At 56.4% G+C, this 25,788-nt stretch overlaps 2 protein-coding genes and 1 long non-coding RNA gene across 3 annotated transcripts in view; 1 reads left to right on the top strand and 2 right to left on the bottom strand.

Moving 5' to 3' along the window:
• Window positions 1-5,601, top strand: part of CRTC1 (CREB regulated transcription coactivator 1) — a 67,373-nt gene extending 61,772 nt beyond the window's left edge. Inside the window, exon 14 of the mRNA XM_054717253.1 lies at window positions 633-5,601. Within this exon, the coding sequence (XP_054573228.1) occupies window positions 633-844 (212 nt within the window). The 3' untranslated portion in view covers window positions 845-5,601. The remainder of the gene's footprint in view (window positions 1-632) is intronic.
• A 306-nt stretch (window positions 5,602-5,907) lies between these two features.
• Window positions 5,908-12,190, bottom strand: COMP (cartilage oligomeric matrix protein). Its single transcript, XM_008156380.3, has 15 exons — window positions 11,374-12,190; window positions 11,019-11,093; window positions 10,753-10,911; window positions 10,562-10,666; window positions 10,323-10,430; window positions 9,974-10,133; window positions 9,159-9,277; window positions 8,906-8,958; window positions 8,627-8,808; window positions 8,260-8,438; window positions 8,085-8,133; window positions 7,618-7,814; window positions 6,776-6,948; window positions 6,182-6,321; window positions 5,908-6,073 (listed from the first exon to the last, which is right to left on the bottom strand). Exons 1-15 carry the CDS (start codon window positions 11,527-11,529, stop codon window positions 6,027-6,029), a joined length of 1,902 nt encoding a protein of 633 aa, XP_008154602.2. The 5' UTR covers window positions 11,530-12,190; the 3' UTR covers window positions 5,908-6,026.
• A 120-nt stretch (window positions 12,191-12,310) lies between these two features.
• LOC129149385 (uncharacterized) lies at window positions 12,311-13,080 on the bottom strand. The gene is made up of 3 exons (XR_008556294.1): window positions 13,041-13,080; window positions 12,763-12,814; window positions 12,311-12,368 (listed from the first exon to the last, which is right to left on the bottom strand). It is a non-coding gene; the product is annotated as an uncharacterized LOC129149385 (long non-coding RNA).
• Window positions 13,081-25,788: the final 12,708 nt, after the last annotated feature.

Below are 25,788 nucleotides of genomic sequence, written 5' to 3'. Positions count from 1 at the left end.
CATAATGACCCTGACAGTCCAGAAAGATGGATACTTTTAAACGTGTGTGTGTTTATTGATTTCAGATAGGGGGAGAGAGAGAGAGAACATTAATGATGAGAAAGAATCATCGATTGGCTGCCTCCTGCATGCCACCCACTGGGGATCAGCCCCACAGCCCAGGCATGAGCCCTGCCCAGGAATTGAAGCGCCACCTCCTGGTTCACAGGTTGACAACCACTGAGCAACTCTGGCTGGGCAAGATGGAGACTTTTATACTGGTTCCTAGATGGGGAAACTGTCTTGGGGACTCCTCACAAGTAGAGGAGGGAGTCCAGGTTTGAACTAGGGTCTCTGTATAGGAACCAGACTTCCTCCATGCCACAGGGAGGGCCCTAGATGCACATGCCCAGCCTGCTTCTCTGACAGGAGGGGACTACCTGCTGATGTCTGGGGCTGGATCTTCCTCTGGGTAGGGCCAGCCTGTGCGTTGTGGTGTTGAGCAGTGTCCCTGGTCTCCACATAATATTAGTAGCACCCCCTTCCCCAGTCCTGGCAACTAAAAATGTTCCCTGGGGTGGCCCAAGCCCTCTTCCCTGAATGTGGGGATAGGAAACCAAGACTGAGTTGACTTTTGTGTCCCCCTAATCCAGTGACAGGAGAGTCCCCTCCCAGCCTCTCTAAAGAACTGACCAGCACACTGGTTGGGGTTGGTGATGTCAGCTTCGACTCCGACAGCCAGTTCCCTCTGGATGAACTCAAGATTGACCCCCTGACCCTGGATGGACTGCACATGCTCAACGACCCTGACATGGTCCTGGCCGACCCGGCCACCGAGGACACCTTCCGGATGGACCGTCTGTGAGTGCACACCCAGCACTCTGCTGCCCAGCCCCGGCTCCGTCACCCCGCCGGTCAGTGGTCCCAACGGAGTCTCCCTGAGCCCAGGGACTGCACACTCTGTCCCTGCAAACGGCCGAGCTTGTGATTCTGAGCTTGCAATACCGCCAAGCACCCCCCCTCCTGCCCTCCCTCGGCTGTCCACCTTTCTTGGGAGGCTGTGAGTTGCCCTCTAGGACTCCCCCCTGTGCACACTCTTTCACCTCCCACCCCAGGCCAGGAGCCATCAGTCCCTGTAAGATGCAGAAAGCATGTTGGGCAGGGCCATAGGCCTGGGGGCACCGGGGTCTGCTCCTCACTGTGGTGGGCAATGTGCATTTCCGACTGTTGTCCAGCTCTCACTGCCTTCCTTCATCCCTGGTTCCTACCCTCCACCCCCGCACCTGCCACCCCCAGGTTGTGGTTAGGTAGAGAGCCATCCCCACCCAACAAAAGAGAGAGAACGCCAGAGAGTGGGACAGACCCAGTGCAAAATAAACACTATTTTGATTGCTGTCTTTTCTATTCCTGAGCAAACAGAATGCTAGAACCCTTCATGGGGGTGGATGTAAACAGAGCAGCTAGATCTTCCCAGCCTCCTCCCACCTCACCTACCCCCACACCAGGTCCCTCTGGGGCTGCCTCTGTCAGGAAGCCGCTGGCCAGGATGACAGGACCTGCTAGAGAACGAATGTGGAGTCGGGTTATTTCTAGGGGTGGGTTTAGAAATTGTTTTCATCTTTCCTGCTCTGTACTGTGGTCACTGTTACTGTTATTTACAGACTAGTGGGAAGGGGGTGGCCAGGGCATTTTTGTTGTATTTTTTGTTGTTTCTTTTGGTTTGTATTTCCATTTTGGCTATAGATGAGTAGCTGACTCCTTCAAGCCAATATTTGCCTGAGAGCATCTTTTTATTCCTGAAATACTACATTACATATGTTTTAAAGCTAACTGGAAGCAGTCTGCCATCTGAGCTGTGACCCTAGCCTCATTAGTTTCACCTCAAGTTATCTCAAAACAGAAGGGTTGAGTGGCTGCCCAGCCCAGTGAGGGCAGGTTGTGCCAGGCGAGGACTCTGACAGAAGCTTGGGTGACTGGAGGTGCCTTTTCTCTGGCTACGTAACAGACTTCTGAAAAGGAGCCAATGCTTTTATTAAGGGTCTGGAAAAGACCTGGCTCTGCCTGGCCCTAAAGGTGCCCGCCAGTCCTCAGGGCTGTTGTGTCCCTGACCCTGAGGCTGGCAGCAGCTGTGGCCCCTCTGTTCCTAGACACCCGAGATGAGATGGTCTCTCATCCCCATCCTGAGAACCAGCTGACATTCATCCCCCTGGCCACTTCTGTTGTTGCTCCTCCTGGTAGGACTGGGTTTGGAGGCAAAGAGCAGCGTGCTTTTAGTGGTGGGTTTCTAGGTGCTTGCTTCTCAAAGTGCCTTGATAGGCAGAGGTGACCATCCCTCTGCCCTCCAGGCCCTTCGAGGGGGTGACAGGCTGGCTCTCTTTTCTGTTGGCAGCTTTACTAGGAATCTCTGTTTCAGTCCCCAGGTTGCATCTCAACTTACTCCTCCACATGCTGTTGAGCTGACACTTCTGCCTGGTGTGTTTCTTTGTGGTGTTAGTGGCCACCTTTCTGCCTAGGCCTTGGGAGCCCTTTCAATGGGAGCTGGATTTGATCCTAGCAATTGTCCTTCCTTTTCGCTTCTTGGCCAGGCTGTTAGCACGTATCCAAGCAGCTGGGCAGCCACACTTGTGAGAAGGTCTCCCTCCTCAATCACTTGGCCCCGCCACCATTGTCTGGGCTTGAGGAGCATAGTGTCAGTCTGTCCAGGTCCATGGCCTATCCTTTTACTGTGGCAGGGACTGAGGACATAGATGGGGACTTTTTTTAAAAAAAGAACATCTAGATGTACATAGAAGAGTTTGGTTACCATTAGACTTGTATGTAGAACTTTTTTAAAAATGGCCTTAATAAAATTACAAGCAACCTTCCTGGATGCAATTTTCAAACAAGGCTTTGGGATCCAGTGAGGGAGCCTTGTCAGCCCACGCTTCCCATCTGTCCAGCACCAGTTCTAGGTGCAGACAGACAGGAGAGGCCCATGGCCTGGAGCACAGGTAACATTGTATTAACATGCATCCTCTGCCTATGAGAGGTGTAGGTGCAGAGCTATCCTCGGAGGCGGCCCCACCAGGAGCCAGCGGCCAGGCATCTCCACGTCTTCCTGGGCCTTGGGAGGCCTCCCGGGGTCTGCAACAGGGAATTTGTGGGGTTTTTTCTTAAATATCACTTCTCTACTAAATATTCTTGAGTTGCCAAGACTTTCTGAGGCAAGACAGCATAAGGGAATCAGTCTTTTGACTTGTGATGTGAAAATACTGTGATTTTAGGTAAGCTGCACCAGGAGGGGCGGGCCTGTGCCTATATTCTGTATGTAGACCTACCGCCCATGTCCTACTCTAATAAGCTCGGGGCAAGACTGGACTTCAAGCCTTGACACTGAGCCCACATGGGCTCAAAGGCCATCCAGGTCCCCCGACTGCCCTCTTCCTAGTGCTCTTGGCTTTAGCTGAGCCCCCTCAGCTGTGCAAACCTTTCCTCTGGGAGCTCGAGCTGCCTGGCCTATCCCCATCTGCCTCAGTTTACCCTCTGCCCTCCAAGTCCCCAGGGCAATGAGTTTGTTCCTCTACATAGCTCATGGGCTGAGATGGATCCTGGGGTCAGCGACTCTCTACGTTCTCCAGAGAAGAGGGTTGTGCCCAGGACTGACTGGAGGAGAAGACAGGGTCTCGGGATCACATCCCCCATCACAGGTGCCCATGCTGACCTCCCCGCTCCATGCCCTTACAGGGGGAAGACAGGCAGCGCTGTTTGGAGCGTCCTGCAGCCCCCTCCCCTTGACACTTCTGGGCAGGAAGGGTGAGTGCCAGTCTCTTGGGGCAGAGGTGCTTGAGACCTTAGTGGAAAGCTCGGGGCAGGTCAACCCCTCAGCAAAATTTGGGGACTCATAGCCAATGGTATTCAAATGTTGGCCAGGCTCCCCAGTGGGGACAAGTCACAGTAGAAGGGGCCCTAATTAAAGTGGGTCCAGCCCCACCACTGGTTCACAGGGGTCCCTGGGACCAGCTATCGAGGGCAGGGCTGTGTGCTTCTTGACCTTTCCCCAGGGATGCTTCCCCACCCCCTTGCGTGGGCTGGACTTTTTGGCCCTCTGTGCTATTATCTGCTCATGGGTCTTCATGGTGAAGGAGGGTTCTGAGTGGTTAGTGTGTTTGACCTGATTTTCATTGGCCAAACTCCTGGAAGGACATCCAGTGGGGTGGTCTGCTGTGAGGCCCATGTGTCACAGTGGAGTGGATGAGGTCAGCTCTGTCAAATGAGGCGCTGTGTGGAGGGCAAGGGGCCCCCTATCCGTTCATGCATTCTGCTGGGGCCAGATGTTCAGTATGGGGGACCTTGTCTGTCGGGTTTCCTGGGCCTGATGAGTGCCTATGAGCGACTTTCACTAAGGAGCCATGGGGCCCCTGAGCTGGTTCATAACCAAACATCCCTCCAATGCCCCGTCCACTGGACTCAACTTTCTGTTTTTCCACAGGAGGCACCCCAACCCCATATGAGGTTCTGGAGGCTTAGGGGATTGACAAAGCAGCCCCTGGGTTCTGATGAAGCTGTGGCCAAAGCTTTGGGGGCCCAGTGTAGGACTTGGGTATGGGGTGCTCAAGGTCAGTGGTACCGGGCACCCTGGTCCTGGCCCATCACTCCTGCTGGTGGCATTCCAGGTGAGGGGTCTGTGGCTACCTGAGCCCTCATGTGGCCTGCAGAGCTGGGGGAGGACTTAGTGCCTCACCCACTCTGGGAGGCTTGCCTGGAGTAAGTGTGCAGCTGGGTCTGTTTCTGTCCCCATTCTTTTTGCTCCCTGGGCTTCCACCTCCTGGGGGTCTCACAGTATGTATGTGACTAGGGACCTCTGTGACATTCCTTTAGGGGTGCTGGCTGAGTGGGGCTCAGGCCTTTCATTACCCTCGTGCCACAGGCAACTGAGCACTCCCCAGGAGAGGGAGGTAGGGTGCTGGGGTACTCCTGAGGGCATGGAGAGCAGATGCAAGACCCTTGTGAACTGGGCCTAAGTTTCCCTCCTGTTTACTGGCTCAGACTCATGGGTCTCAGGGCCCCTCCCAATCGGGTTGAAGGGCAAGAGTTGTATGTCAGGGTAATGCTGGCTGCAGATGGCTCTCTCTGCTTTCCATCCTCCTGGCCAGTTCCCAGCACCTCATGCCAAGGAGCCAGGTTCTGGAATTTGGGGGCAATTGATGCCCAGTCCACCCTAGCCTGTCACTTCTGACCTCTTGCCTACTCGGACAAGGGGACACTGCCATGGCCTTCCCCACTGGGCCCTGGGAGGGAGGCCTTTGGCAGCCAAGGTCCATTGCCCCCTAATGTGTCCCCCCAGGAAATTGCCCCCAAGGGGGCTGGGTGGCACTTCTAATATATGCAAACTCATCGGTCTGAGCCCTGCCCCACCTGTGTCCCTCTGTCCCCAGGCTGGCTCTGCCCCTCACCCCCACCCCAGCATGTACACTCTGCTGTGGATGTCCCATGGGCCGTGCGTGTGGGTGCCCGTGGCGGGCTGGGGCGGGCGGCTCAGGGCGCACTCGGCCAGCCCCTGCCTGTCCTCTGGCGTGGACGCTTTTGTCTTTGTACCTTTGCATCCTTTGTAATGAAACCCAATAAAAACCCAATGTTTTCGTCTCTGCCTCCTCCCCTTTTTTCCTGCCCCTGTTCTCCAACCCAGAGATGAAATATGGGTGTCACAGGTACACCTGGTGGGAACGCATGAATACGGACACACAGATGTGCACCCCTCACAATCTCACCCTACTGACCAGCTACTTGGACCTGTGTCCTGAAGGGGAACAACTAACCCCCCAGGATCCTGGAGCAGACACTTCAGGGGTGGGTGAGCTGCAGCAACTGGACACTGCTAGTTAGTTCGGAGGGAAGTCAGCAGTAAGGCCAGACTCCACCATCTCCCCAAAGCAGAGACCACAGCCGCCATCCTGCCGAACACACTTTATTTTGTCCTCTCTGATCTCTTCCCTTCCCCAAGGTTGGCTGTCCCTCAGTGCTCCAGGCCTGAGGGTGGCCGTCATCTAATGGCAGGTCTCCACCCATCCCTAGGCCTGCAGCAGCCCCTGGGTCTCATAGTCTTCCGGGATGGTGTCTGCGGAGGGAGAGAGGATAGGTGAATGAGAAAGGGTGAGGCCAGCAGGGCAGACCCACTACCTAGCAGGCCTTCCCCTCACCCCATCCCCTTACTCCCTCCTCTTACCATTGCAGCGGTAGCGCAGGTTGGCCCAGATGATGTTCTCCTGGGAGAAGCAGAAGACACCCAGGCGGCCACCCCGCATAGTTGTATCCAAGACCACATTGCTGTCAGCCACCAGCTCAGGGCCCTCGTAGAACCGCACTCTGGGGGAGGGGGGGGAGCAGGGGACAGTGAAGCACCTCAGAGTTTTGGCGTCCTGCCCTGACAGATGGGCCCCTCCTATCTCGGAGTAGGGGCCATGAGTCTCTCCTGCCTGACCCATACTCAGAGCAGGTGGGGTTCCTGACTGGAAGCTCAGTTTCCCTGTGTGAGAGAATGGATATCCAGGATCCTGTACACAGTAGGTGCTAACTGGATTTCCTGCACAGAGTAGGGATTGAGAAATGGGGTGTGGGTGAGACCCCACCTTCTAGCTGAGGCCCCACTGTGTGCTGGGTCCTAGGAGGGGTGTCATGTCCCAGGGCCAGTCACAGTTAATTCTAGCTGCCTGCATTGTACCTGTTTTACAGACAAGGGGACCAAGGCCCCCAGAGTCTCTCCTTCCAGGAGCCAGGGTGGAGCAGGGACTCAGTCCCTTGGCAGGGGCAGGGTCCCCACCTGATGTAGCCCACTTGGGGCCGGTGCTGCAGGAACCAGCGGTAGGACGTCTTGTCCTTCCAGCCCACGTTGCGGGGATCCTTCCACAGCAGCCGCACCTGTGATGCTGTGTCCCCTGTGTGCCACAGCGCATTCCGCAGCTGCTCCCCAGGGCCCGTGGAGGACTTCACAGCCTGACATGCCCAGGAACAGGAGCAGAGGGTCAGAGGCCACAGAGGCCACTGGAGCCTCTCAGAACCCTGCCTGGTGGTTCCTTCAGGTCATGGAGGAATGATAGAAGTCTTGGGGGTGCGGGGTGCGGTCTGGATGGGAAACCCACAGGAAGCCGCCTTGAGCACCACATGGAGATTTGCAGGTGGGTCATGGGGGGTAACAGTGGTCTGGGGACTCATGAGAGGGTGTGGAAGTCGGTGAATAGGTTTGGGGTCTGGGAAGATTTGGGGGTCTGGAGGAGGATTTAGTGACCTGTAGAGAGTTTTGGGTGTCTATGGGATAAACAGGGGTCTAGAGGATTTGGGAAATATCTGCAACATAGTCTAGGGGGTCTGCAGGAGGATTTGGAACCTGAGGGAAGGCTTAGGGCTCTGTGAGAGGGTTTCAGGACCCAAAAGATGACTGGGGGTGCTGGGTGAGGGTTTGAAGGCCTGTGAGAGGAAACGGGGGCGGGGGGGCGTATTTGGGGCCTATGGGAATCCAGAGGAGAGATGAAAGTGGGTAGGAAGACTTGGAGGTCCATAGAGTGATGCTGGGGGTCTGTGAAAGCTTCGGGGTTCTGTGGAAGGGTTTAGGGGCTTGCTAGAGGACATGGAACAAGAGGTCAGGAGGCCCCCTCCCCCTGCAACCTTGAGCTGGATTCCAGGTTCAGCCACAGCACGGAAGGGGTTGGCCTGCCAGTACGTCTGCTCCATCTGCTTCCACATGACCACGTAGAAGCTCGAGCTGTCCTGGTAGCCAAAGATGAAGCCAGCGTAGTCATCGTCTGTGACAGTGTTCACATGAAATGTGCCTTCGAAGTCCACGCCATTGAAAGCAGTGTAGCCTGGGCAAGTAGGAGACCAATGGGATCCGGGACTCCCCAGAACCGTCCCCCCAGAGTCCAGCTTGGCCCCTGGGCCCAGATTCCCCTCTCAGTACACCCACCCCATCCCTACCCTCTGAATCCAGACACAGCCATGCCCCTGAGCCCTGGACCTGCCTCAGCCACCCTGCTCTAGCCCAGACCCAACCTGACCTCGTCCCACCCTCACTCTGGCCCTGCCCCTGCCCCTGAGCATCTCCCTGCAGAGCCTTTCCCCTCCCAGGGTCTCACCCACAGCCAGGCCAGGGTCGCTGTTCATCGTCTGCACAATCTCCATCCCCTAATAAGGACAAAGGAAGAAGGGCCTCAGCCTGGCCATGGGGCCCTCAGCTTTCCAGCCCCTAGGTTAGCACCCTAAGCGGGCGTTCTGAGTTCCTCCCACCTTCCGCCTGGTCCCTGCTCCCACCTGGTTGAGCACCACCCAGTTGGGGTCTATTTGTGCGTCACCCTCGGGGTCCAGCACCACCGTCTGGAAGGCCCGAAAATCGGTGAGGGTGATCTCGGCATTCTCCGGACAAACATCGATCTTGTCCACCACCTTGTCAGCATCGAAGTCGCCCTGGCACGCATCACCTACGCCATCCCCTGAGAGGAGGTGGGAGACCCTGGGGTGGAGAGGTGAGCGCCAGGCTCCCCACTCCATGCCTAGCCCCGCCCACTCCAGCGACTGGCCACGCCCATACCTTCCATTGGCCCCACCACGCCCATTTGAAAACCTGCCCCAGTGGCTCCACACACCCCTGTCCCACCACGGGTCCCACCCCCTGCCTTACGATCTGAGTCTTCCTGGCCCGGGTTGGGCACCAGGCGGCAGTTGTCCCGATTGTCAGGGACTCTGTCGTTGTCGTCATCCTCATCGCAGGCATCACCCTGTCCATCGCGGTCTGAGTCCTGCTGGGCGCTGTTGGGCACTGTGGGGCAGTTGTCCCGAGAGTCCTGGTGCCCATCCCCGTCCCTAGAATGGGTGGGGGAGGCAGAGAAACAATGAGATCCTCACAGGGCCCAGTCAGGGGCTGCCCATCCTGAGCCCCCATCCTAGGAGGCCTCCTTACTGGTCTTGGTCGCTGTCACAAGCATCTCCCACAAAGTCGTGGTCCACATCCCTCTGGGGAGGAGGGGGGTGCAGGGGTCCACAATCAGAGCAAAGGAACTCAGAAGCCTCCAACCCAGGCCCAGTTCAAGAGCAAAGGTCCTCCTGACCCCAAGGAACACCCCTCCAGCTGCTTTGGAATGGGCGGCAGTCTTGTTAACAGCCTGGAGCTCAAGCCAGGGGTCTGACCCAACTGGGGTCTGACCTGCCCTCACCTGGTCTGGGTTGCTCTTCTGGGGACAGTTATCACAGACATCCCCTACACCATCACCATCACTGTCCTTCTGGTCTGAGTTAGGCACCCTTGGACAGTTGTCCACTGCGTTTCGGATCCCTGCAGAAAGCAGGGGAACAGGACAGGACCCAAAGATCAGGCGGGGCCAGGCCGACTTCAGCAGGGCAAGTGCAAGCCTGGGGCAGAGTCCTACCCTCTCCCAGCTCCCAGTTACTACAAAGTAGGCCCAGCCTCATAAAGACTTCATGAATAGATGGCCATGGAGGGGACTGGCCCTCACTAGGGGGCTGGCCCTCACTAGGGGGCAGCTCAGCAAGGCCCTCTCCTTGCCCTGTGAATGCACCCCCTGAGTTTCTATGCCCCAAGTGTAAAAAGGGCGCGCCCAGCTGGCGTGGTTCAGCGGTTGAGCATTGACCTAGGAACCAGGAGGTCATGGTTCTATTCCTGGTCAGGGCACATGCCTGGGTTGCAGGCTCGATCCCCAGTGTGGGACTTGCAGGAGGCAGCTGATCAATGATTCTCTCTCATCATTGTTGTTTCTGTCTCTCTCTCCCTCTCCCTTTCTCTCTCTCTAAAATCAATCAATCAATAAATCAATAAAAACATTTTATTTAAATAAGGGCACCTCCCCAACCCTAAACTCCAGGTTTTGTCCTGCTTTTCCTCCCTGCAGCATCCGACATAGCGTTTTTCTGCTCCCCTGAGCATGGTCCATGGTCCCGAGCATCCCAGGTCAAACCCTCGGCTTTGGAGCCCGGCTATCCCCCCAACACCCCCCCCCCCCGCCTCGCTCACGGTCACCGTCGATGTCATCGTCGCAAGCGTCTCCTTTGCCGTCCTGGTCTGTGTCCTTCTGGTCTTCGTTCTTCTGGGTTCGGCAGTTGTCACACGCATCGCCCCACTTGTCATCATCCGAATTGCGTTGGTCTGGGTTCCGGACCAACGGGCAGTTGTCCTAGGAGACAGGACCAGTTAAAGGGAGGGAGGAGTCAGGCCAAGTGGGGCAAAGGTCACATCCAAGATCAGCCCCTTTCTGACTCTGGGAACCCTATATCGCACCGGGGCCGAGAGTCTAGCCTCTGAGGCCACGCCCTCGCCAAAGCCACGCCCCACCCAGCTCGCCTGGGCCCCGCCTTGGCCCCACCTCCTCGTTTAGGATTCCGTCCCCGTCGGCATCGGGGTCGCAGGCATCTCCGATGCCGTCGCGATCCACGTCCTCCTGCCCTGAGTTGGGCACAGTCACGCAGTTGTCCTAGGGGCGGGCAGGGCAGGCATGAGGGGCGTGCCGTGTAGCCCCGCCCACACCACGACGGACCACGCCCTCCGCTCTTGCCCGCACCCTCCTCTTCCCCCCACAACATCTCGCCCTTTGTCCGCGCCCACCTTGCGGCAGTGGCGCTCTGAGCAACGCAGCTTCTCATCTGGGAAGCCGTCCAGGTCGGTGTCTCGGCCGCAGAGAACCCCGTTGCCAGCCCAGCCGATGGCACACTACGAGTAAGGAGGTGAGCGGATGCTCCGGCGTCACCGAACCCCGCCTCCCCATTCCACGCCCCTTCCTGCACGCCTGCACTCACCACACAGGATTTCGAGCCATCACGCTCCAGGACACAGTCGGCCTTCTCGTGGCACGTGCTGGGAGTGCCGTCGGGGCACAAGCGCTGGGCGCGCGGACGGCAGCCGGAAGCTTGGTCGCCCACGAAGCCAGGCTGGCACTGGCCGCACTGGAAGGAGCCCTGCATGTGGGCGGAGGGAGGTCAGCTCGGGACGCTGCCACTTCGTGCTTCACCCCCCCCACCCCCTGCCCCGTCTCTCCATCCTTCTCCTCTCCTCCCGGCCTTACCCGGGTGTTGACGCACACGGAGTTGGGGACGCAGTTATGCTGCCCAGTCTCACACTCGTTAATGTCCGTGCAAACCTGGGGGAGAGGGAGCGCAAAGGTCACTGCCCCCACGCAGACACCCCCGAACCTGGTGCCGGGTGTCCTCTGCATGCTACCTCTCCCCTCCATCCCGCCTCAAACACCGACCATTCCTAACTCGGACCCTTACTCCACTGACTCCCTTCAGCCGGTCCCCACCACCTCTCGCTGGAGGCGAGGCAGGGAAACGGCCACGTGGCTCGGAGAGTTCACGAAACAAAATGCGCACCCTCCCTCCCCCATGACTCCTCCTGGCGCCACCCCCCAAGGCCCTCACCTGCTTGTTGGCCTTGGCGAAGGGCAGCCCCACACCTTCGTGGGTGGTGCCGCTATACCCCGAAGGACAGGCCTCGCATCGGAAGCCAGGGCTGGTGTTGATGCAGCGGACCCGAGGGAAGCAGGGATGGGCGTTACACTGGAGGACAAGGGCCATGGAGGGTCAGAGGATGCGGAGCTGCTCCGCTCAACCCCGTCGCCCCCCAGCGGCGCCTTAAGGTTCCTTTGGCTCGGAGTTAGAGAGTCCAAGGGCCATCAGCCGGCACTTTGGAGGGGGGATGACACATGGCGCGGAGGCCATCGTTCCGGGGGTCAAACGCGACTTTGCCTTGTTGGGGGTAGAGGCAGGACCAGGGGAGGAGCGGGAACGCCTGGAGGGGGCTGCTCCTGGGACCCGGTAGGTTGGGTGGTCATGGGCGGGGGGAGGAATTGTGAGGGCGACCGTCCCCAGCGGAGGGGGGGAGTGGTCGTCGGGGTGTGCGTGCCCTTCGGGAGGGGGGTCGTCGGGGCGGACTCTCCGCGACGGTGGAAGGGTCGTTGGGGCTGCCGAGCCTCGGAGGTGAGGGGGGTCGTTGGGGTGGACCACTCTCGGCGGTAGGGGAGTCGTCGGGGCGGGTGTCACTGGCAGTGGAGAGAGTTATCGGCGCGGGTCTCCCTGGTGAGGAGGAGGGTGGTCGGAGCGGGTGACCCCCGGTGGTGGGGAGGTCGTCTGGACGTGCGCCCCCGACGGTGAGGGGGTCCTCTGGGAGAGCACCCCCAGCTGACGAGGAGGTCGTGGGGACGTTGGGGAGTTGGGGGATCGTCGGGGTGGTGGGGGCGGGCACACCTCGTTGATGTCAGTGCAGTGCGAGCCGTTGCCCGTGAAGCCCGCGGGGCAGGGTCCGCAGCGCGCGCCGCTGGCGGTCATGGTGCAGGCCACGCCGGGGAAGCAGAAGCCGGGCGCGCACTGGGGTAGGGGCCGCACGCTCAGGCCGGGGGTGTGCGCGGGCTGCATCCCTGCGGGGCGGACGTGGGCTGTCAGGACCACGCCCGGGGGCGGAGCCTACAGCACCCGCTCCGGCAGAGGGCGGAACCCATCAGGACCCCACCCCGGACCGTTCTCTCGGATCGCTCCAGCCCCCCGCCGTCCGTCCGTGCTCGTGCGTCTTCCGCTGTTTCCCTCCGCGTCTCTCCACCGCCCTGTACCTCCCGCACGGCTTCTGCCTCTTTTTGTGTGTCCTCCTCCCATCACCTCTGTCTCCGTTCCCACCCCTCATCCACTTTCTCCATCTCTGTCAGCCTCGTTCTCCTCCTCGTCTCTCTCCCTCCCTCTCTCTCCTTCGCTTGCGGTGTCTCCCCGGCACTTCTTGCTGTCCTGCCGCCCGGTCTCTGCCTCCTTAGGTCCACGCACCGCACGCGTCACACTCCATCACCGTGTTTTTCAGGAACGTGATCTCCTTGACCTGGTGTGCAGAGGGGATGGTGTGTGGTCAGCGGGGCTCCGTTTTTTTTCTCCTCCTCCTCTCTCCACCCCACCCCCCCAACTCCCTCCCCTCCCCACTCGGACACCCTTCTCCGGTCGCCTGCCCTCGCGCAGCCCCTACCTCCCAGCCCCCAGCCCCGCCTCTTCCAGGCCTCGCTCACCCCTCGCCTCGCCCCGACTCCGGTACCCTCCAGCCCCGCCCGCACCTGCTGCCTCAGCAGCTCCCTCACGTCCCGCAGCGCCGCGTTGGTCTCCTGCAGTTCGCGCAGCATCTGCGGGCCCAGGTTTGCACCTGCACCGATAGGGGGCGCTGATGGGGTGTCGAGCCTGGGGACTCTCCCCGACGCAACTCCTCACGCTGCCGCCGCCACAGACAGGAACCCGATTCCTTGAGAGCTTCCCCCGCTCCCCCGCAGCTGCCTGCTTTCTTCATCCCCCTTGACCCCGCTAACCGCCCCCAGCCACTGGGAGCCGCGACCCCAGACCTCCCGCGGATCCGCCTGTCAGCTTGGGGGTTGGGAGCGCGGTGTGGGGGAGGGCGCGGCTTACCCAGCGGAACCTGGCTCTGGCCCTGACCCGACGCACCCAGGGCGGCCAGGGAGAGCAGGAGAACGCAGGCGGCTGCGAGAACCATGGCAGCGAAGGGGAGCTGGACTTCGGCTTGCTCTCTGCCGCCCACCCGGCCGGCGGGGCCTATTTATCCCGGCAGCGAGGCCGGCCCCAGGGACGGCCCACCACCGCCCTGCCCAGCGTCCAGCCGCAAGGTAAACAGCCAGTTCTGGCCTTTGCGTTCAAGGCCCCGCCCGGCATGGACCTGGTGGGGAAACTGAGTCATAGGGGGCCAGTGCAGGGGTCAGTGGGGTGGAGAGTCCGGTGGGACCACCCTCCAGCCCTCTCAGTCACTTATTTTATTGAGTGCCTGCTGTATGCCAAGCCCGGGGCAGCCCCCTCAGCTCACACTTGGGGAAGCAGTCAAGGGTGGCTAAAGGTTAAGACCCACCTCCACCTCCCTCCCTGCTTTAGGTCAGGCTGACTGGCCCTTCCCTCCCTCCCTCCTCTCTTGCTTCAAAACGGGGCCAGTGAGGTCTCTCTGTGCCTCTGTTTCCCCCTACACAATGGTGGAAATAAGCATCATTATTACAGGAAAATGAGGGGTCAACGGAAAGCAGGGACCCTCAGTCTGCCTAACCGGGTCCACGGAGGCATGCTCCTGGCCCTGACCCCAGAGAGTTGCCGTTAACGCCCCTCAGCCCTGTCTGGTTTCCCCTCTCTCTGGTTCTCTGCCTGGTGGGTGCTTGGTGGGGGCAGCCTGGTAGCCCAGCAGCGGGAGGCCACTCGGTTTCCTAGTCCGTGCAATTGGCTGTTTGGGTGTCCATTTCCCCCCAGGGGAGGGGTGTACAAGCCAAAGGGCTCCAGCTGGAAGTCTGAGGGGGGCCCAGACTCCTGTGTGTCAAGGCTTCGCCATACCTTCCAAGCTCTGCTCCAGTTGCTGTGGGAACAGCCTGTAATAAAAATAAAAATTACTGCTAATCAGGAAAATCATCCTTCTCATCCCAGCCACACTCACGAGCTACAAAACACCTCAGGTTTCTGGAGTTAACCCTCTCCATCCCTACCCTTTACCACTACCCTCCAGAGGCGTACAGCCTCTATTCTGAGGGTGGGGAAATGGAAGCCCAAATGGTGGAAGTGACTAGCTCAGTACCACTGCAAGGGGAGGGTGACGCCAGGGTAGGGTCACAGCCAGATCTGTTCTCCTGAGAGGCTGTGGGGAAATCAATGAGGGCTTCCTGGAGGAGATGGCAAAGAAACCTAAAGGAAAGGGAGGACTCAGAGCAGCAGAGGGAAAAGGTGGAGACAATTCTGGCAGAGGGAAGCACGTGGAGCTTGCAGGTGGGAAAAATTTCAGGCACATTCATGTACCCCACAAGTTTGCACTGAGCACCTACTGTGTGTCATGCCCTGTGCTAGATGCTGGGGATACTGGGTGAACAAGCCAGACCCGGCCTCTCCCTCATGGGTAGCCCAGGTTGGTGGGAGGCAGCTACGTAATCATCCAAAGGGGCCAGGACTATGATGCAGGAGCCCCAAAAGGTGCCTGACCCAGCCTGAGGTGGGAGGAGTCTGGGCTGGCTCCCCAAAGGAGAAGGGAACACCAAACAAGGACCAGGAAGATGAGGAGGACACGGCCAGGCAAGGAAATGATAGGAAAGCATTCCAGATAGAGGAACAGCATGCACAGAGCCCCTGAGGCAGAAATGAGCGTGCTGGACAGGCTGATCTCAGGACGGAGAGATCTTGGAGCTCAAGAGAAGCAGTGCCAGTGGTGTGGGGCTTGGGCTGTGTTCTGAAGGCAATGGGGAGTCACAGAGGGTGAGTGAGGAGGGGTAGGCCTGGAGGGGAACAGCTGGCCCCAGCCTGGCCAATTCCAGTGAAACACCCGCCTTGCCTCTGCCTGCCATGAGCTCACCTCCTGTTTTTCTTGGCATCTGGCACACCTGGGGGCCACTCGGGGCTGGTGCTGGAATTCTTGGGAAAACCACGGCTCCAGCAGGGCCGGCAGGCATGCGTGTGCCTCATGCAGCTGGGACAAGGGCACATGGAAGCCAGGCTCCTGCCACAGGCTTGGCACGAGGCTGAGGCTTGAACACACGTGGCCTTGTTCGGGCCATGGGAAGAAATGGGGAAGGGCACTTCAGGCAGAGGGAACAACGCAGGCAGAGTCTCCGAAGATGTCCCTGTTTGCATATCAGACAACAGAGGACCGGAGACGGGCATTCTGGTTTCATACTCTTGCCTCCTGGGCCCCACCAGCCCTGAAATACACTTTCTAGGATTGTCCCCTTCCTCTTCACTTCCCAGCCTTTGTGCCTGCTGTTTCCTGCCACTCTAAATACCTTTCTCTATCCTTTTAGTCCTGGCTCTGATGCCCCCTCCTCCAGGAAGTCCTCCTTGCTCTTTTTGAACAGTGCTCAGAGGCTGGTGCTTGTGTGATCAGCCCTCTGGGACCTCTGGCAGAGTGTTCCCGGTGGAGAATGTTGAGATGGCCTGACCCTGGGGACTGTGTTTAGTTCTGGGGATTCCTTAGGAGGCTGGGGGATTTAGTGATCTGTGATAGCACCTGCTACCATTAATGTAACATTGTTATTATTCCTTATAAATAATGCAACACCATTGCTATTCACAATAGTAACCCTTGCCAGCCCTGTACTTTAGGACACACTTCGGGGCAACATAGCCTGGGTTGGAAATTCAGCTAGGCACAGCCTTGCTCTGTGACCTAGCCAAGTTGCTTGACCTGTCTGTGCCCGTTTCCTTACCTATAAAATGAGGGTGCTCCTTGTTGAGAGGATTTGATGTGCAAACCCATGTGCAACATCTGGCTCTAGTGTCACCCTCCTTATACAACAAGGGACTTACACACTATGTCACTTACACCTTAGAGAGTTTTTAGTCACATTTTCCTGGGAGAGGAGATGAGACACCTCAAGGTCACACAGCCAGGATTAGCACTGGGGAAGGCGGGACGTCTAAGTCCCTCACATCCCCCTCCCTGCCCTTGGTCACAGAATCCAGATGAGAAATGCTGGCCCAGGTCCCTCTGCCTGGTACCTCCTGGCCTGAGCCTTGGGCTGGTGCCCCAGCCAGCTCCCTTTCCCACCACACGAGTGGATCTGGGAGCCTGGCCAGGCTGGGGCTGAGGGACTGGGGCCTTGGTGATGGGGCTCCTGGGGCCCCTCCTGGCAGAAGCCTTTTGGGCCAGGAGACATGTGGGCGCCCCCAGATTGCCCAGCTGCCTCCTCTGGTGAATCCAGAGGGAAAATATGTCGGGAAGGCAGCCGCCCTGCCCTGGGCGGGCCTGGCCACAGGCCCAGGGTCTGGGGAATTCATCAGGGCCAAGAGGGAGGCCACAGTCAAGGAGCCTGACCCAGCCTGCCTCTGATGGCCCCACTGGACCCATCTCTCCTGAAGGACCAAGTGGCAGGGGGCAGGCGGACAGGGTGCCATTTGGGCACTGGAGCCTAAGAGACCCATCCTGATTTGCTCTGTGACCTTCAGCAAGCTCTGCCTTCTCTCCCACCCTCCATTTGCCCCAGCCCTGTCCCCATTCTGTCCCAGGCTTCCTGAAAGATGATGATAAAGGAGAAGATAACAATAAATATAATGCCTACAGTTTTATTTTGTAAGTACCAAACACTCAAAACCTTGCCAACCACTTTTATGGGTTTTCTCTTTCTGTCCTCCTCATCCCCACCCTCTGCAGCCCCAAGAGGCAAGGAACTGGTCATCGGTCATCAGTCATCGCGGGAGGCAGCAGAGCACAGCGATGAAGGTCTTGAACTCTGGCATTTGGGCCCTGAGTTTCATATTGCAGCTCTGCTGTGTGACCTGAGGCAAGTTGCTTAACTTCTCTGTGTCTCAATTTCTTCCTTATGTTCTCTCTTACTCTCTCTCTCACTCTCTCTGTCTGTCTCTCTCTGTCTCTCTCTCTCTCTCTTTCTCTCTCTCAGTGGTGGAAAGACCACCTTCAAAAGTTTATTATATTGTAAATTTTTTCTTCTCAAGGTTAGCAAGCAAAGTTGCTTCAGGAGAGAAAACAGGAGACCCACTGGAATTGAATGATGCAACATTCAGTGGATACTGATTTTTTTTTTAATACATTTTATTGATTTTTTTACAGAGAGGAAGGGAGAGGGATAGAGAGTTAGAAACATCAATGAAAGAGAAACATCGATCAGCTGCCTCCTGCACACTCCCTACTGGGGATGTGCCCGCAACCAAGGTACATGCCCTTGACCGGAATCGAACCTGGGACCCTTGAGTCCGCAGGCCGTCACTCTATCCACTGAGCCAAACCGGTCAGGGCTGGATACTGATTTCTAAGAACAATGTTGCACAGCCATATCTTCATTGTTTTCCAAGGATAACTGTGGCAGGACAAAGGACCACCTGCTCTGTGTCTGCGTTACAGGGAGAGAGACTGCCTGCAGGGCTAACTGCAGAACTGTTGTCCTCTCCCTCGGTCCCTCTCTCTGTCTAATGAACTGACAATTGGAAATGCCTGAAGACTTTTGCACAGAAGCAGTTAAAACCAAGGTGAAAATGGAGACCATAAGAACTCTACCTCTTATGGTCATCATGAGAACTGAGTAAATTAATCCACGGAAAGTGATGAGCCCTCAGTTGGTAACATCCCCACTCTCCAGATGAGCAAACTGAGGTTTAGCAAGGCAGGTTCGTCCCAGGTCCTCTCAATTTTGGCATGCTCAGAGAGGGAAGTCACACACACCCTCCCCTCCTCATAAAGGCACCTAGCCTGGTCACAGGAAGAGAGTTCCCCCCATCCCCCAGGTTTCTGGGGCTCTGTCTGGAGATGGTGGGTTTGTGGACAGAGCCTACCTCCTCTAGTTTCTCTCCGGCTTCCACCCCAGCTCATTAACAGGAGGCCCTTGTTCAGCCCAGTGATGGATGAATGGAGGCTGAGGGTGGGGTGTGTTTACCCATCAGTTGCCTGGCGAGCAGGGGCCTGGCTGGGGCATGGGCCAGTAGGGGAGGGAGCTACCAGGTAGGGAGGAGCCCCAGCCCCAAAGTGGGAAGACTGGCACACAGTAGGTACCAAATAAGTGATTATCGTTCAGTGGGATGAAATTAAATAACTTCATTCACTGGACAGACACTGACCCCTTCCCACACTGCGCTCAGGGTGGAGGAGGTCTTGGCCTTTCAGCTCCGTGGTGGGTAGCTTCGAAGGCTGACAAGTGCACACAAGCTTCATGGAACACTCACCACACAGAAGTAGGGGTGCACAGAAGTAGGGCCAGCTGGGTTGGAAGAAGGAGCCCAGGGGTTAGGGAGGCCCCACTGCAGCGGGGATGTTGGTACCAGGACCTGTACAGGTGAGTGGTTCTGGTTAACTAGGAGCACCCCAGGCAAGGGGCACAGCAGGGGCCAAGGCCATGGTGGGATGTGCCTGATGTGTTCAGTGAGAAGGTAGGTACAGCTGGAGCAGAGGGGCTCTGGCGGGGGAGGAGGTGGGACCATAGGGAGGAGTGTGGGATGAGAGCCCTGTGCAGGGACAGAGCTGTGAGCTGAGAGCCATGGTTGGGTTCCACAGGCATCTCTAGCCCCATCTCTTTCTGCTCTCTGGACCCTTTACCTAGGCTGTGACTACTCCCTGGTGCATCGTCCCCTTTAACATGGCTAATTCTCATTCTAGCTGTGTCAGTGGCCTCTTCTTGCCTCCAAAGTGCCCTCAGCATCCTCCATCACAGCTTGAGCGTACTGTGTGGCACTGCTGGGTTACATGGGGTATGTGGGTGTGTCAAATGAGCCCCACCCTCTTGTTCCCCACCATCATGCACACATGATGGGATAAATGAATGATGGATTAGATGTAAAGGTGGGTGAAAATAGTTGGAAGATAGGTGAATAGATGGGTGGATGGGTGGATAGATGAGTGAGTGGATAGGTGGGTAGGTAGATGAGTGGATGGATGAATGGATGGGTGTATGAACATGGATGGATGGATGGATGGATGGATGGATGGATGGATGGATGGATAGATGGATGGATGGATGGATGAGAGGATGAATGGATAGATAGATGGATGGATGGATAGATAGATGGATGGATGAATGATGGATGGATGCACAGACAGATGGGTGAGCAGATGATTGGAAAGGTGAGTGGATAGGTAGGCCAGTGGGTAGATTATATGGATAAATGAATTCTCCCCAGGATCCTCTCTGGCTATGTGGCAACCCCATTCAGAGGTCACTGTGAGGAGTAAATAAAAGAAGGCGGGTAAAGCACACAGTAGGCACACACCTATTGAGTCTTCCTGACTCTGTTTCCCACTGGGTTGAGTAATTACTAGAGCCAAGGAGTTCCAGAGAATCCAGGAGCCATAAGACCACAGAACAAGGAGACAAGGAACTAAGAAATGACAGAGCCATGACATCATAGGTTTATGGAGCCTCAGGACCACAGAGTACCAAAGCCACAGAACTGTGGGATAAGGTCACAGAACTGTGGATCTTGGGGTCATGGGACCACAGAGTGCTAAAGCGACAGAATTGTGGGATCCTAGAGCCATGGGGGACCATGGTGTTAAGAGAGCATGAACCCAGAGTGATGTGGCCACCAGTCAGCAGACGCACAGAACTATGGGATGGTAGCCACAGGACCCAGGAGGGCTGAGACACAGCACTGAGGCCTCCCACACCTGAGGGGCCACAGGTTGGAGTCTCAGAATTGACCCCAGCAGAACCGTTCTCTCAGGCACACCCTCACCTGCCCGCTGTCCACGGAGGCTCCCAGGGGCCACGGAGCTACGAAGTGCTTTCTCCCCCATCTCTGGGGAAGCCACAGGAGAGAAGGACCACAGCATCACCGACTCCTGCAGCCAGCCAGCCACCACTCGGTGAATCCCTGTGCCAAGTGAGGCTGTCCAGGTGCCGGGAAACAATGCCAACCTCCAGCCAGGCGTGCTGGGACGCTGAGTGCTCAGCAACAAGTGGAAAAAGAATAAAAAAGTTACTTCTACATCCATGTCCTTTTAAAGGCTAACCGCAACATGGCATGGAGGGGAGGCTGTACTCTGGCACATCCCCTCTGGGCAGTGGTGGACTGCTGACTTGCCTCCTTTCCCCAGCTTAGCTCCCACCTCTGCTCATGCCAGGAGTCACAGCTCAGCTCAGATTCCACCAGACACATCCATGTATTAATGAGTTCTCCTGGGACAGCAACTTCTCCCAGCAGAACGTACCCCTGATGCCCAAAACAACCAGTCTGTTTTGGAGAGGGGAAAAGGCCCAGGATCACAGAGAGCCAGAGCCAGAACTCAAACCCCTGTCTGGCCCTGGCTGGTTTGGGTCAGTGGATAGGGTCCCAGGTTCCATTCTGGTCAAGGGCACATGCCCGGGTTGCGGGCTCGGTCCAGCGTGCAGGGGGCAGCCAATCAATGATTCCCTCTCATTGATGTTTCTATCTCTCCCTTCCTCTCCCTTCCTCTCTGAAATCAATAAAAATATATTTTAAAAATACAAAACAAACGAACAAACAAAACCTGTCTGTTGGATGCTGAGCATGAACTCATCAGAACCCAGCGAGACTGCCTGTTGGAGCCCCGGACGGCCTCCTCCTGGAACCCTAGCCATTTTGCTTCCCCAAGTGGCATAGTGAGGAAGCCAAGGCATGAGACTGAGTGATGTCTTCCCTCCACTGAGCTCAGAACATGAGCCAGGGCTGCTGTGGGGACAAAATGTGATCACAGAGAGTGTGCACTGGGACTTGGTATTGCTGGGCTGGAAGGACCTTGCCCTTTCCCCACCTTCCACGTGGGAAAGCAGAGGGCCAGGGAGTGGGGTTCTCGTGCTTCCGAGGCCCTGGCACAAATGCAGCCGAACTCTGAAACGAGGTTACAGGGAGAGAAAGCCCACCCCTCATTGCCTTACCCCAGGGGCAGGGCTTCTGGATTCAGAAGCCCAAATGATGCCTTCAGGATGTCTCTCCATCAGCTTTCTTCCTTTAAAAAAGAAGTGATAAAATACACACGACATAAGATTCATCATTTCAACAACTTTAAAGTGTACAATTCAGTGGTTTTTAGTCATGGCAACCATCACCTCTATTTCGTTCCAGAATATATTTTTTTTGTCTTTCCTTCCAGAATATTGTCATCTTCCAAAAGGAAACCCCACTCCCCATTAATAATCACTCCACATTCTCCCCTGCCCCCAGCCCCAACCACTAATCTACTTTCTGTTTCTATGGATTTGCCTCTTCTGGACATCCTATATAATACAAGGCTAATATGCAAATCGACCCAACGGTGGAACAATCGGTCGCTATGACGTGCACTGACCACCAGGGGGCAGACGCTCAACGCAGGAGCTGCCCCCTGGTGGTCAGTGTGCTCTCACAGGGGGAGCGCCACTCAGCCAGAAGCCGGGCTCACAGTTGGTGAGCAAAGGTTACAGGAGCCTCTCCCGCCTCCGCAGCAGCACTAAGGACCCCTCGGGGGATGTCCAACTGCTGGTTTCGGCCTGCTCCCCAAGGGATCCCAGACTGCGAGAGGGGTCCTGGGCTGAGGGACACCCCCACCCAGTGCACGAATGTTGTGCACCAGGCCTCTAGTTTCATATAAACGGAATCATACAACATGCATCCTTTTGTGTTTGGCTTCTCTCATTGAGTATTTCTTCAAGGTTCATCCACATTGCAGTATGTATCACAGCTTCATTCCTCTTTATGCCTGAATAGTGTTCCATTGCATATACAGACCACATCTTGTTTATCCATTCACCAGCTGAGGGCCACTTGAGTTATTTCCACCTTTTAGCTACTGTGATAATGAATGCTATGAACATGTGTGTGCAAGTTTTTGTTTGAACACCTGTTTTCAGTTCTCTTGGGTATATGCCTGCGAGTGACATAGCTGGATCGTATGCTAACTCTATGTTTAACTTTCTTTTTTAAATATATTTTATTGATTTTTTACAGAGAGGAAGGGAGAGGGAGAGAGAGTTAGAAACATCAATCAGCTGCATCCTGCACACTCTCTACTGGGGATGTGCCCGCAACCAAGGTACATGCCCTTGACCGGAATCGAACCCGGGACCCTTGAGTCTGCAGGCTGACGCTCTATTCACTGAGCCAAACCGGTTAGGGCTCTATGTTTAACTTTCTGAGTAATGCCACACTTTTCTACAGCAACTGCACCACTGGACACTCCAACTAGCAGTGCACAAGGGTTCTCGTTTCTCTATATCTTTGCCAACACTTGTTTTTTATTATGGCCATCCTAATGGAAGTGAAGTGGAATCTGGTGATAGTTCTGATTTTTATCTCCTGGTTATCTCTCTTCCTGTCCCTTAGGGTGCAAAACTGGGCCAGGCTTGCATTTCTCCAGCCCCATGGTCCTGAACAAACAGATCACCTTTCCCCTGATGGGCCCAGAAGATATCTCAGAGCTGACTCTCATTGACCCAGCTCAGAGTACCGTGACCCTCCCAGAGCCAATCACTGTGGGGGGAGATGGGAGACCCCAGGTGGAGGAGGCGGGGTCAGCCCCTCCTGGACAGCACTAGATACTAAACGTGGGGAAGCCTGGGTCCCCCACCTCAGATTCCTGCTCAGGGGCTTTCTGGATCACAGGCTGTTGAGTCTGGCCTGCTTTAATGGGGGTGACTCTGGTAGTGTCCCAAGCCTCTATCCTCTGCCTCCAGCTCCAAGCGCTACATCTGAGGCCCCTCTTGCTGCCTTCCGCCCTGGGGAAGGGTGGCAGTCCCAGCTCCAGCCCAGGCCTCCTGGAGGCTTCCGCTGAAGGCAGCTCCCAGCCCAACTGAGGCCCTTCCCTCCTTTGCTGGCCTCTTTTTTTTTTTTTTTAAATATATTTTATTGATTTTTCACAGAGAGGAAGGGAGAGGGACAGAGAGTTAGAAACATCGATGAGAGAGAAACATCAATCAGCTGCCTCCTGCACACTCCCTATTGGGTATGTGCCCGCAACCAAGGTACATGCCCTTGACTGGAATCGAACCCGGGACCCTTCAGTCCGCAGGCCGACGCTCTATCCACTGAGCCAAACTGGTTAGGGCTTTGCTGGCCTCTTGATCTCCCCTGGCTATCAGGCAACCTTGACCATCATAGGAAACGGGTTTGGCCCAGAACAGCAGTGCCACCAGTCTGTTGTTTCCAAATGGCTGGTGTATGGCAGAGGAGGAGCCAATGGAAGGGGACTCCTCACCCCATCACTGGGTTCAAAGCTGCTCCCAGCACTGCTTGAGGCCCAAAGGGTTGAAGTAGGGAAATAACAGAATGGCATGAATCATCAAGATCAGAGCAGTGGTCATGACCCAGAGCTGGGAGGGACCGAGGGAGGGAGGCAGGGAGCAAACAGAAGCCCAGAGAGGGCAAAACATTTGCTCAGGGCCCCACAGTAAAGGAGAAGCAGATCTGATTCCAATCCTCACCTTTTTTCTTTTTAAAAAATTGCTTTGTTGTGGTAAAGACATATAATATAAAATTTACTATATATATATTTTTTTCTTTTTTTTTTAAAGATAGGAAGAGAGAGGGATAGAGAGTTAGAAACATTGATGAGAGAGAAACATCGATCAGCTGCCTCTTGCACACCTCCTACTGGGGATGTGCCCGCAACCAAGGTACATGCCCTTGACCAGAATCGAACCTGGGACCCTTGAGTCCACAGGCTGACGCTCTATCCACTGAGCCAAACCGGTTTCGGCTAAAATTTACTATCTTAATGCTTAAGTGTGCAGTACCGAGCTACTATGTGCATTCGCATTGTGTGCAACCATCACCATCGCTTATCTCCAGAACTCTTCATCTCGAAAAATTCAAACTCTGTGCCCACTAAACAACCCCCTTCCCCCCACCCCCAGCCCCTGGCACCAGTCTCTGTCTTCTCAATCTATACTTGAACTATACTTCCTCTTAGCAACTGGGATAAATAATCAGGCCCCAAAGTTACTTCAGCCACCTGATTTTAAACAGCGGACTTGCTCACCCGCTAGCCTGGAATATCTGGGACCGCTGGGGTCTCGTCGCTGGTGCTCTACTGGGGTGTGTGATTTCAGATCAATGTCACATTTCTCAGATGGGAAACTGAGTTACCCCTCACGGCCAGAGAGATGCTGAAATCCAGCGTCTGACCCCCGCCCCGGTCCTGACCAGGCCCCAGGGTGGGTCTCAGGCTTGTGGGTTGGCGGGTGTCCCAGGGCCTACTTTTCCACCCAGCACGGGGGCTGATGCTGGGAGGGGCAAGGCCTCAGTACTGGTGCTTGTTTTTTTAACCTTTGCAGCCAGAGACTCAAAGCTGAAACCATCCTGCCCGCCCCCGAACCCCCCGCCCACCCGGTCCGGCCAGCAAGGCTACCCAGAGGCCTGACCCTCTGGACACGGGGCCTCCCCAAACCACAGGGTCATAGGACTGCGTCCAACTGCACATCTGGACTTTTTTTTTTTTTTTTTTAAGAGAGAGAGAGAAAGTTAAAGGGAGGGGGGAGAAACATCCATGTGAGAGAGACACATGGATTGGTTGCCTCCTGCACACATCCCGACCAGGGCCGGGGATCGAGCCTGCAACTGAAATATGTGCCCTTGACCGGAATCTAACCCAGGACCCTTCAGTCTGAGGGCCAAAGCTCTATTCACTGAGCCCAACAGGCTAGGGCCACATCTGGACTTTTTGACTTGGTTCTGGTTTCCAGCTAGAGCACAAGGGCCTGGGATGGGGAAAACACGGGGCCCACTTGCTTGCACAAAGGTTTGGGTCGAGGGCTTGGCCCATGCCCCCTGCCTGCCTCTCCCAAGTGGGTCCTGTCCAGGTCTGGCCATCAAAGGCCACTCCTTATCCCCAAGGCCCCCGGTACCATCTGGAGCAGGAATATTCTGATCCAGACATGCGGATCCAACGGTGCAGCGCACAGTCAAGGTGGGCTATTGGTCTCCAACATCACTTCTATAAGGTTTCCTGTCTTAGGCAATCCACTCAGGGCTGGGCCTGAGAGCTGGCCAGTGTCTGAGACTCCTCCCACATCCAGTACCTCAGTGGCTCCTGTCCTCTCATCCTCTAAAACATGCAAGTACGAACACCTCCCTGCCCTGGTCTTAACCTGCTGACGCCTGCCTGCTGCCTGCCTCAGCCTATTACCCATGGGAGCCAAAGGGGATATCTCAAAATTATAAATCAGATGGTTTTACTCTCCAGCTCACACACCCTCCTTGGCTCCCCATTATTTTCAGAATAAAACCCATCTCCTCCCCATTGCCTGCAAAGCCCCCTGTGATCTCACCTCACCTGCTCACCAGCCTGTCTCTTCCTCCTCTGCTCGCTCTCCTCCAGCCACACTACTCGCTATCCTCCAGTAGCCATGCCCTTTCCCTATCCCAGGGCCTTTGCATGAACCATCCCTTCAGTCTGGAATG

Source organism: Eptesicus fuscus, chromosome 6, assembly GCF_027574615.1.
Source record: "Eptesicus fuscus isolate TK198812 chromosome 6, DD_ASM_mEF_20220401, whole genome shotgun sequence".
NCBI lineage: Eukaryota > Metazoa > Chordata > Mammalia > Chiroptera > Vespertilionidae > Eptesicus > Eptesicus fuscus.
This window is presented reverse-complemented; position numbering and strand designations above follow the sequence as displayed.

Bases quoted from the DNA above. Each gene is read 5' to 3' on its own strand.
- COMP (XM_008156380.3), bottom strand. From the start codon at position 11,529: ATGGCCCTTGTCCTCCAGTGTAACGCCCATCCCTGCTTCCCTCGGGTC. The intron at 11,094-11,373 runs GTGAGGGCCTTG...CCTCTCCCCCAG, and splicing joins TCGCCAAGGCCAACAAGCAG to GTTTGCACGGACATTAACGA. The intron at 8,439-8,626 runs GTAAGGCAGGGG...ACCTCCTCTCAG, and splicing joins GGGCCAGGAAGACTCAGATC to GGGATGGCGTAGGTGATGCG.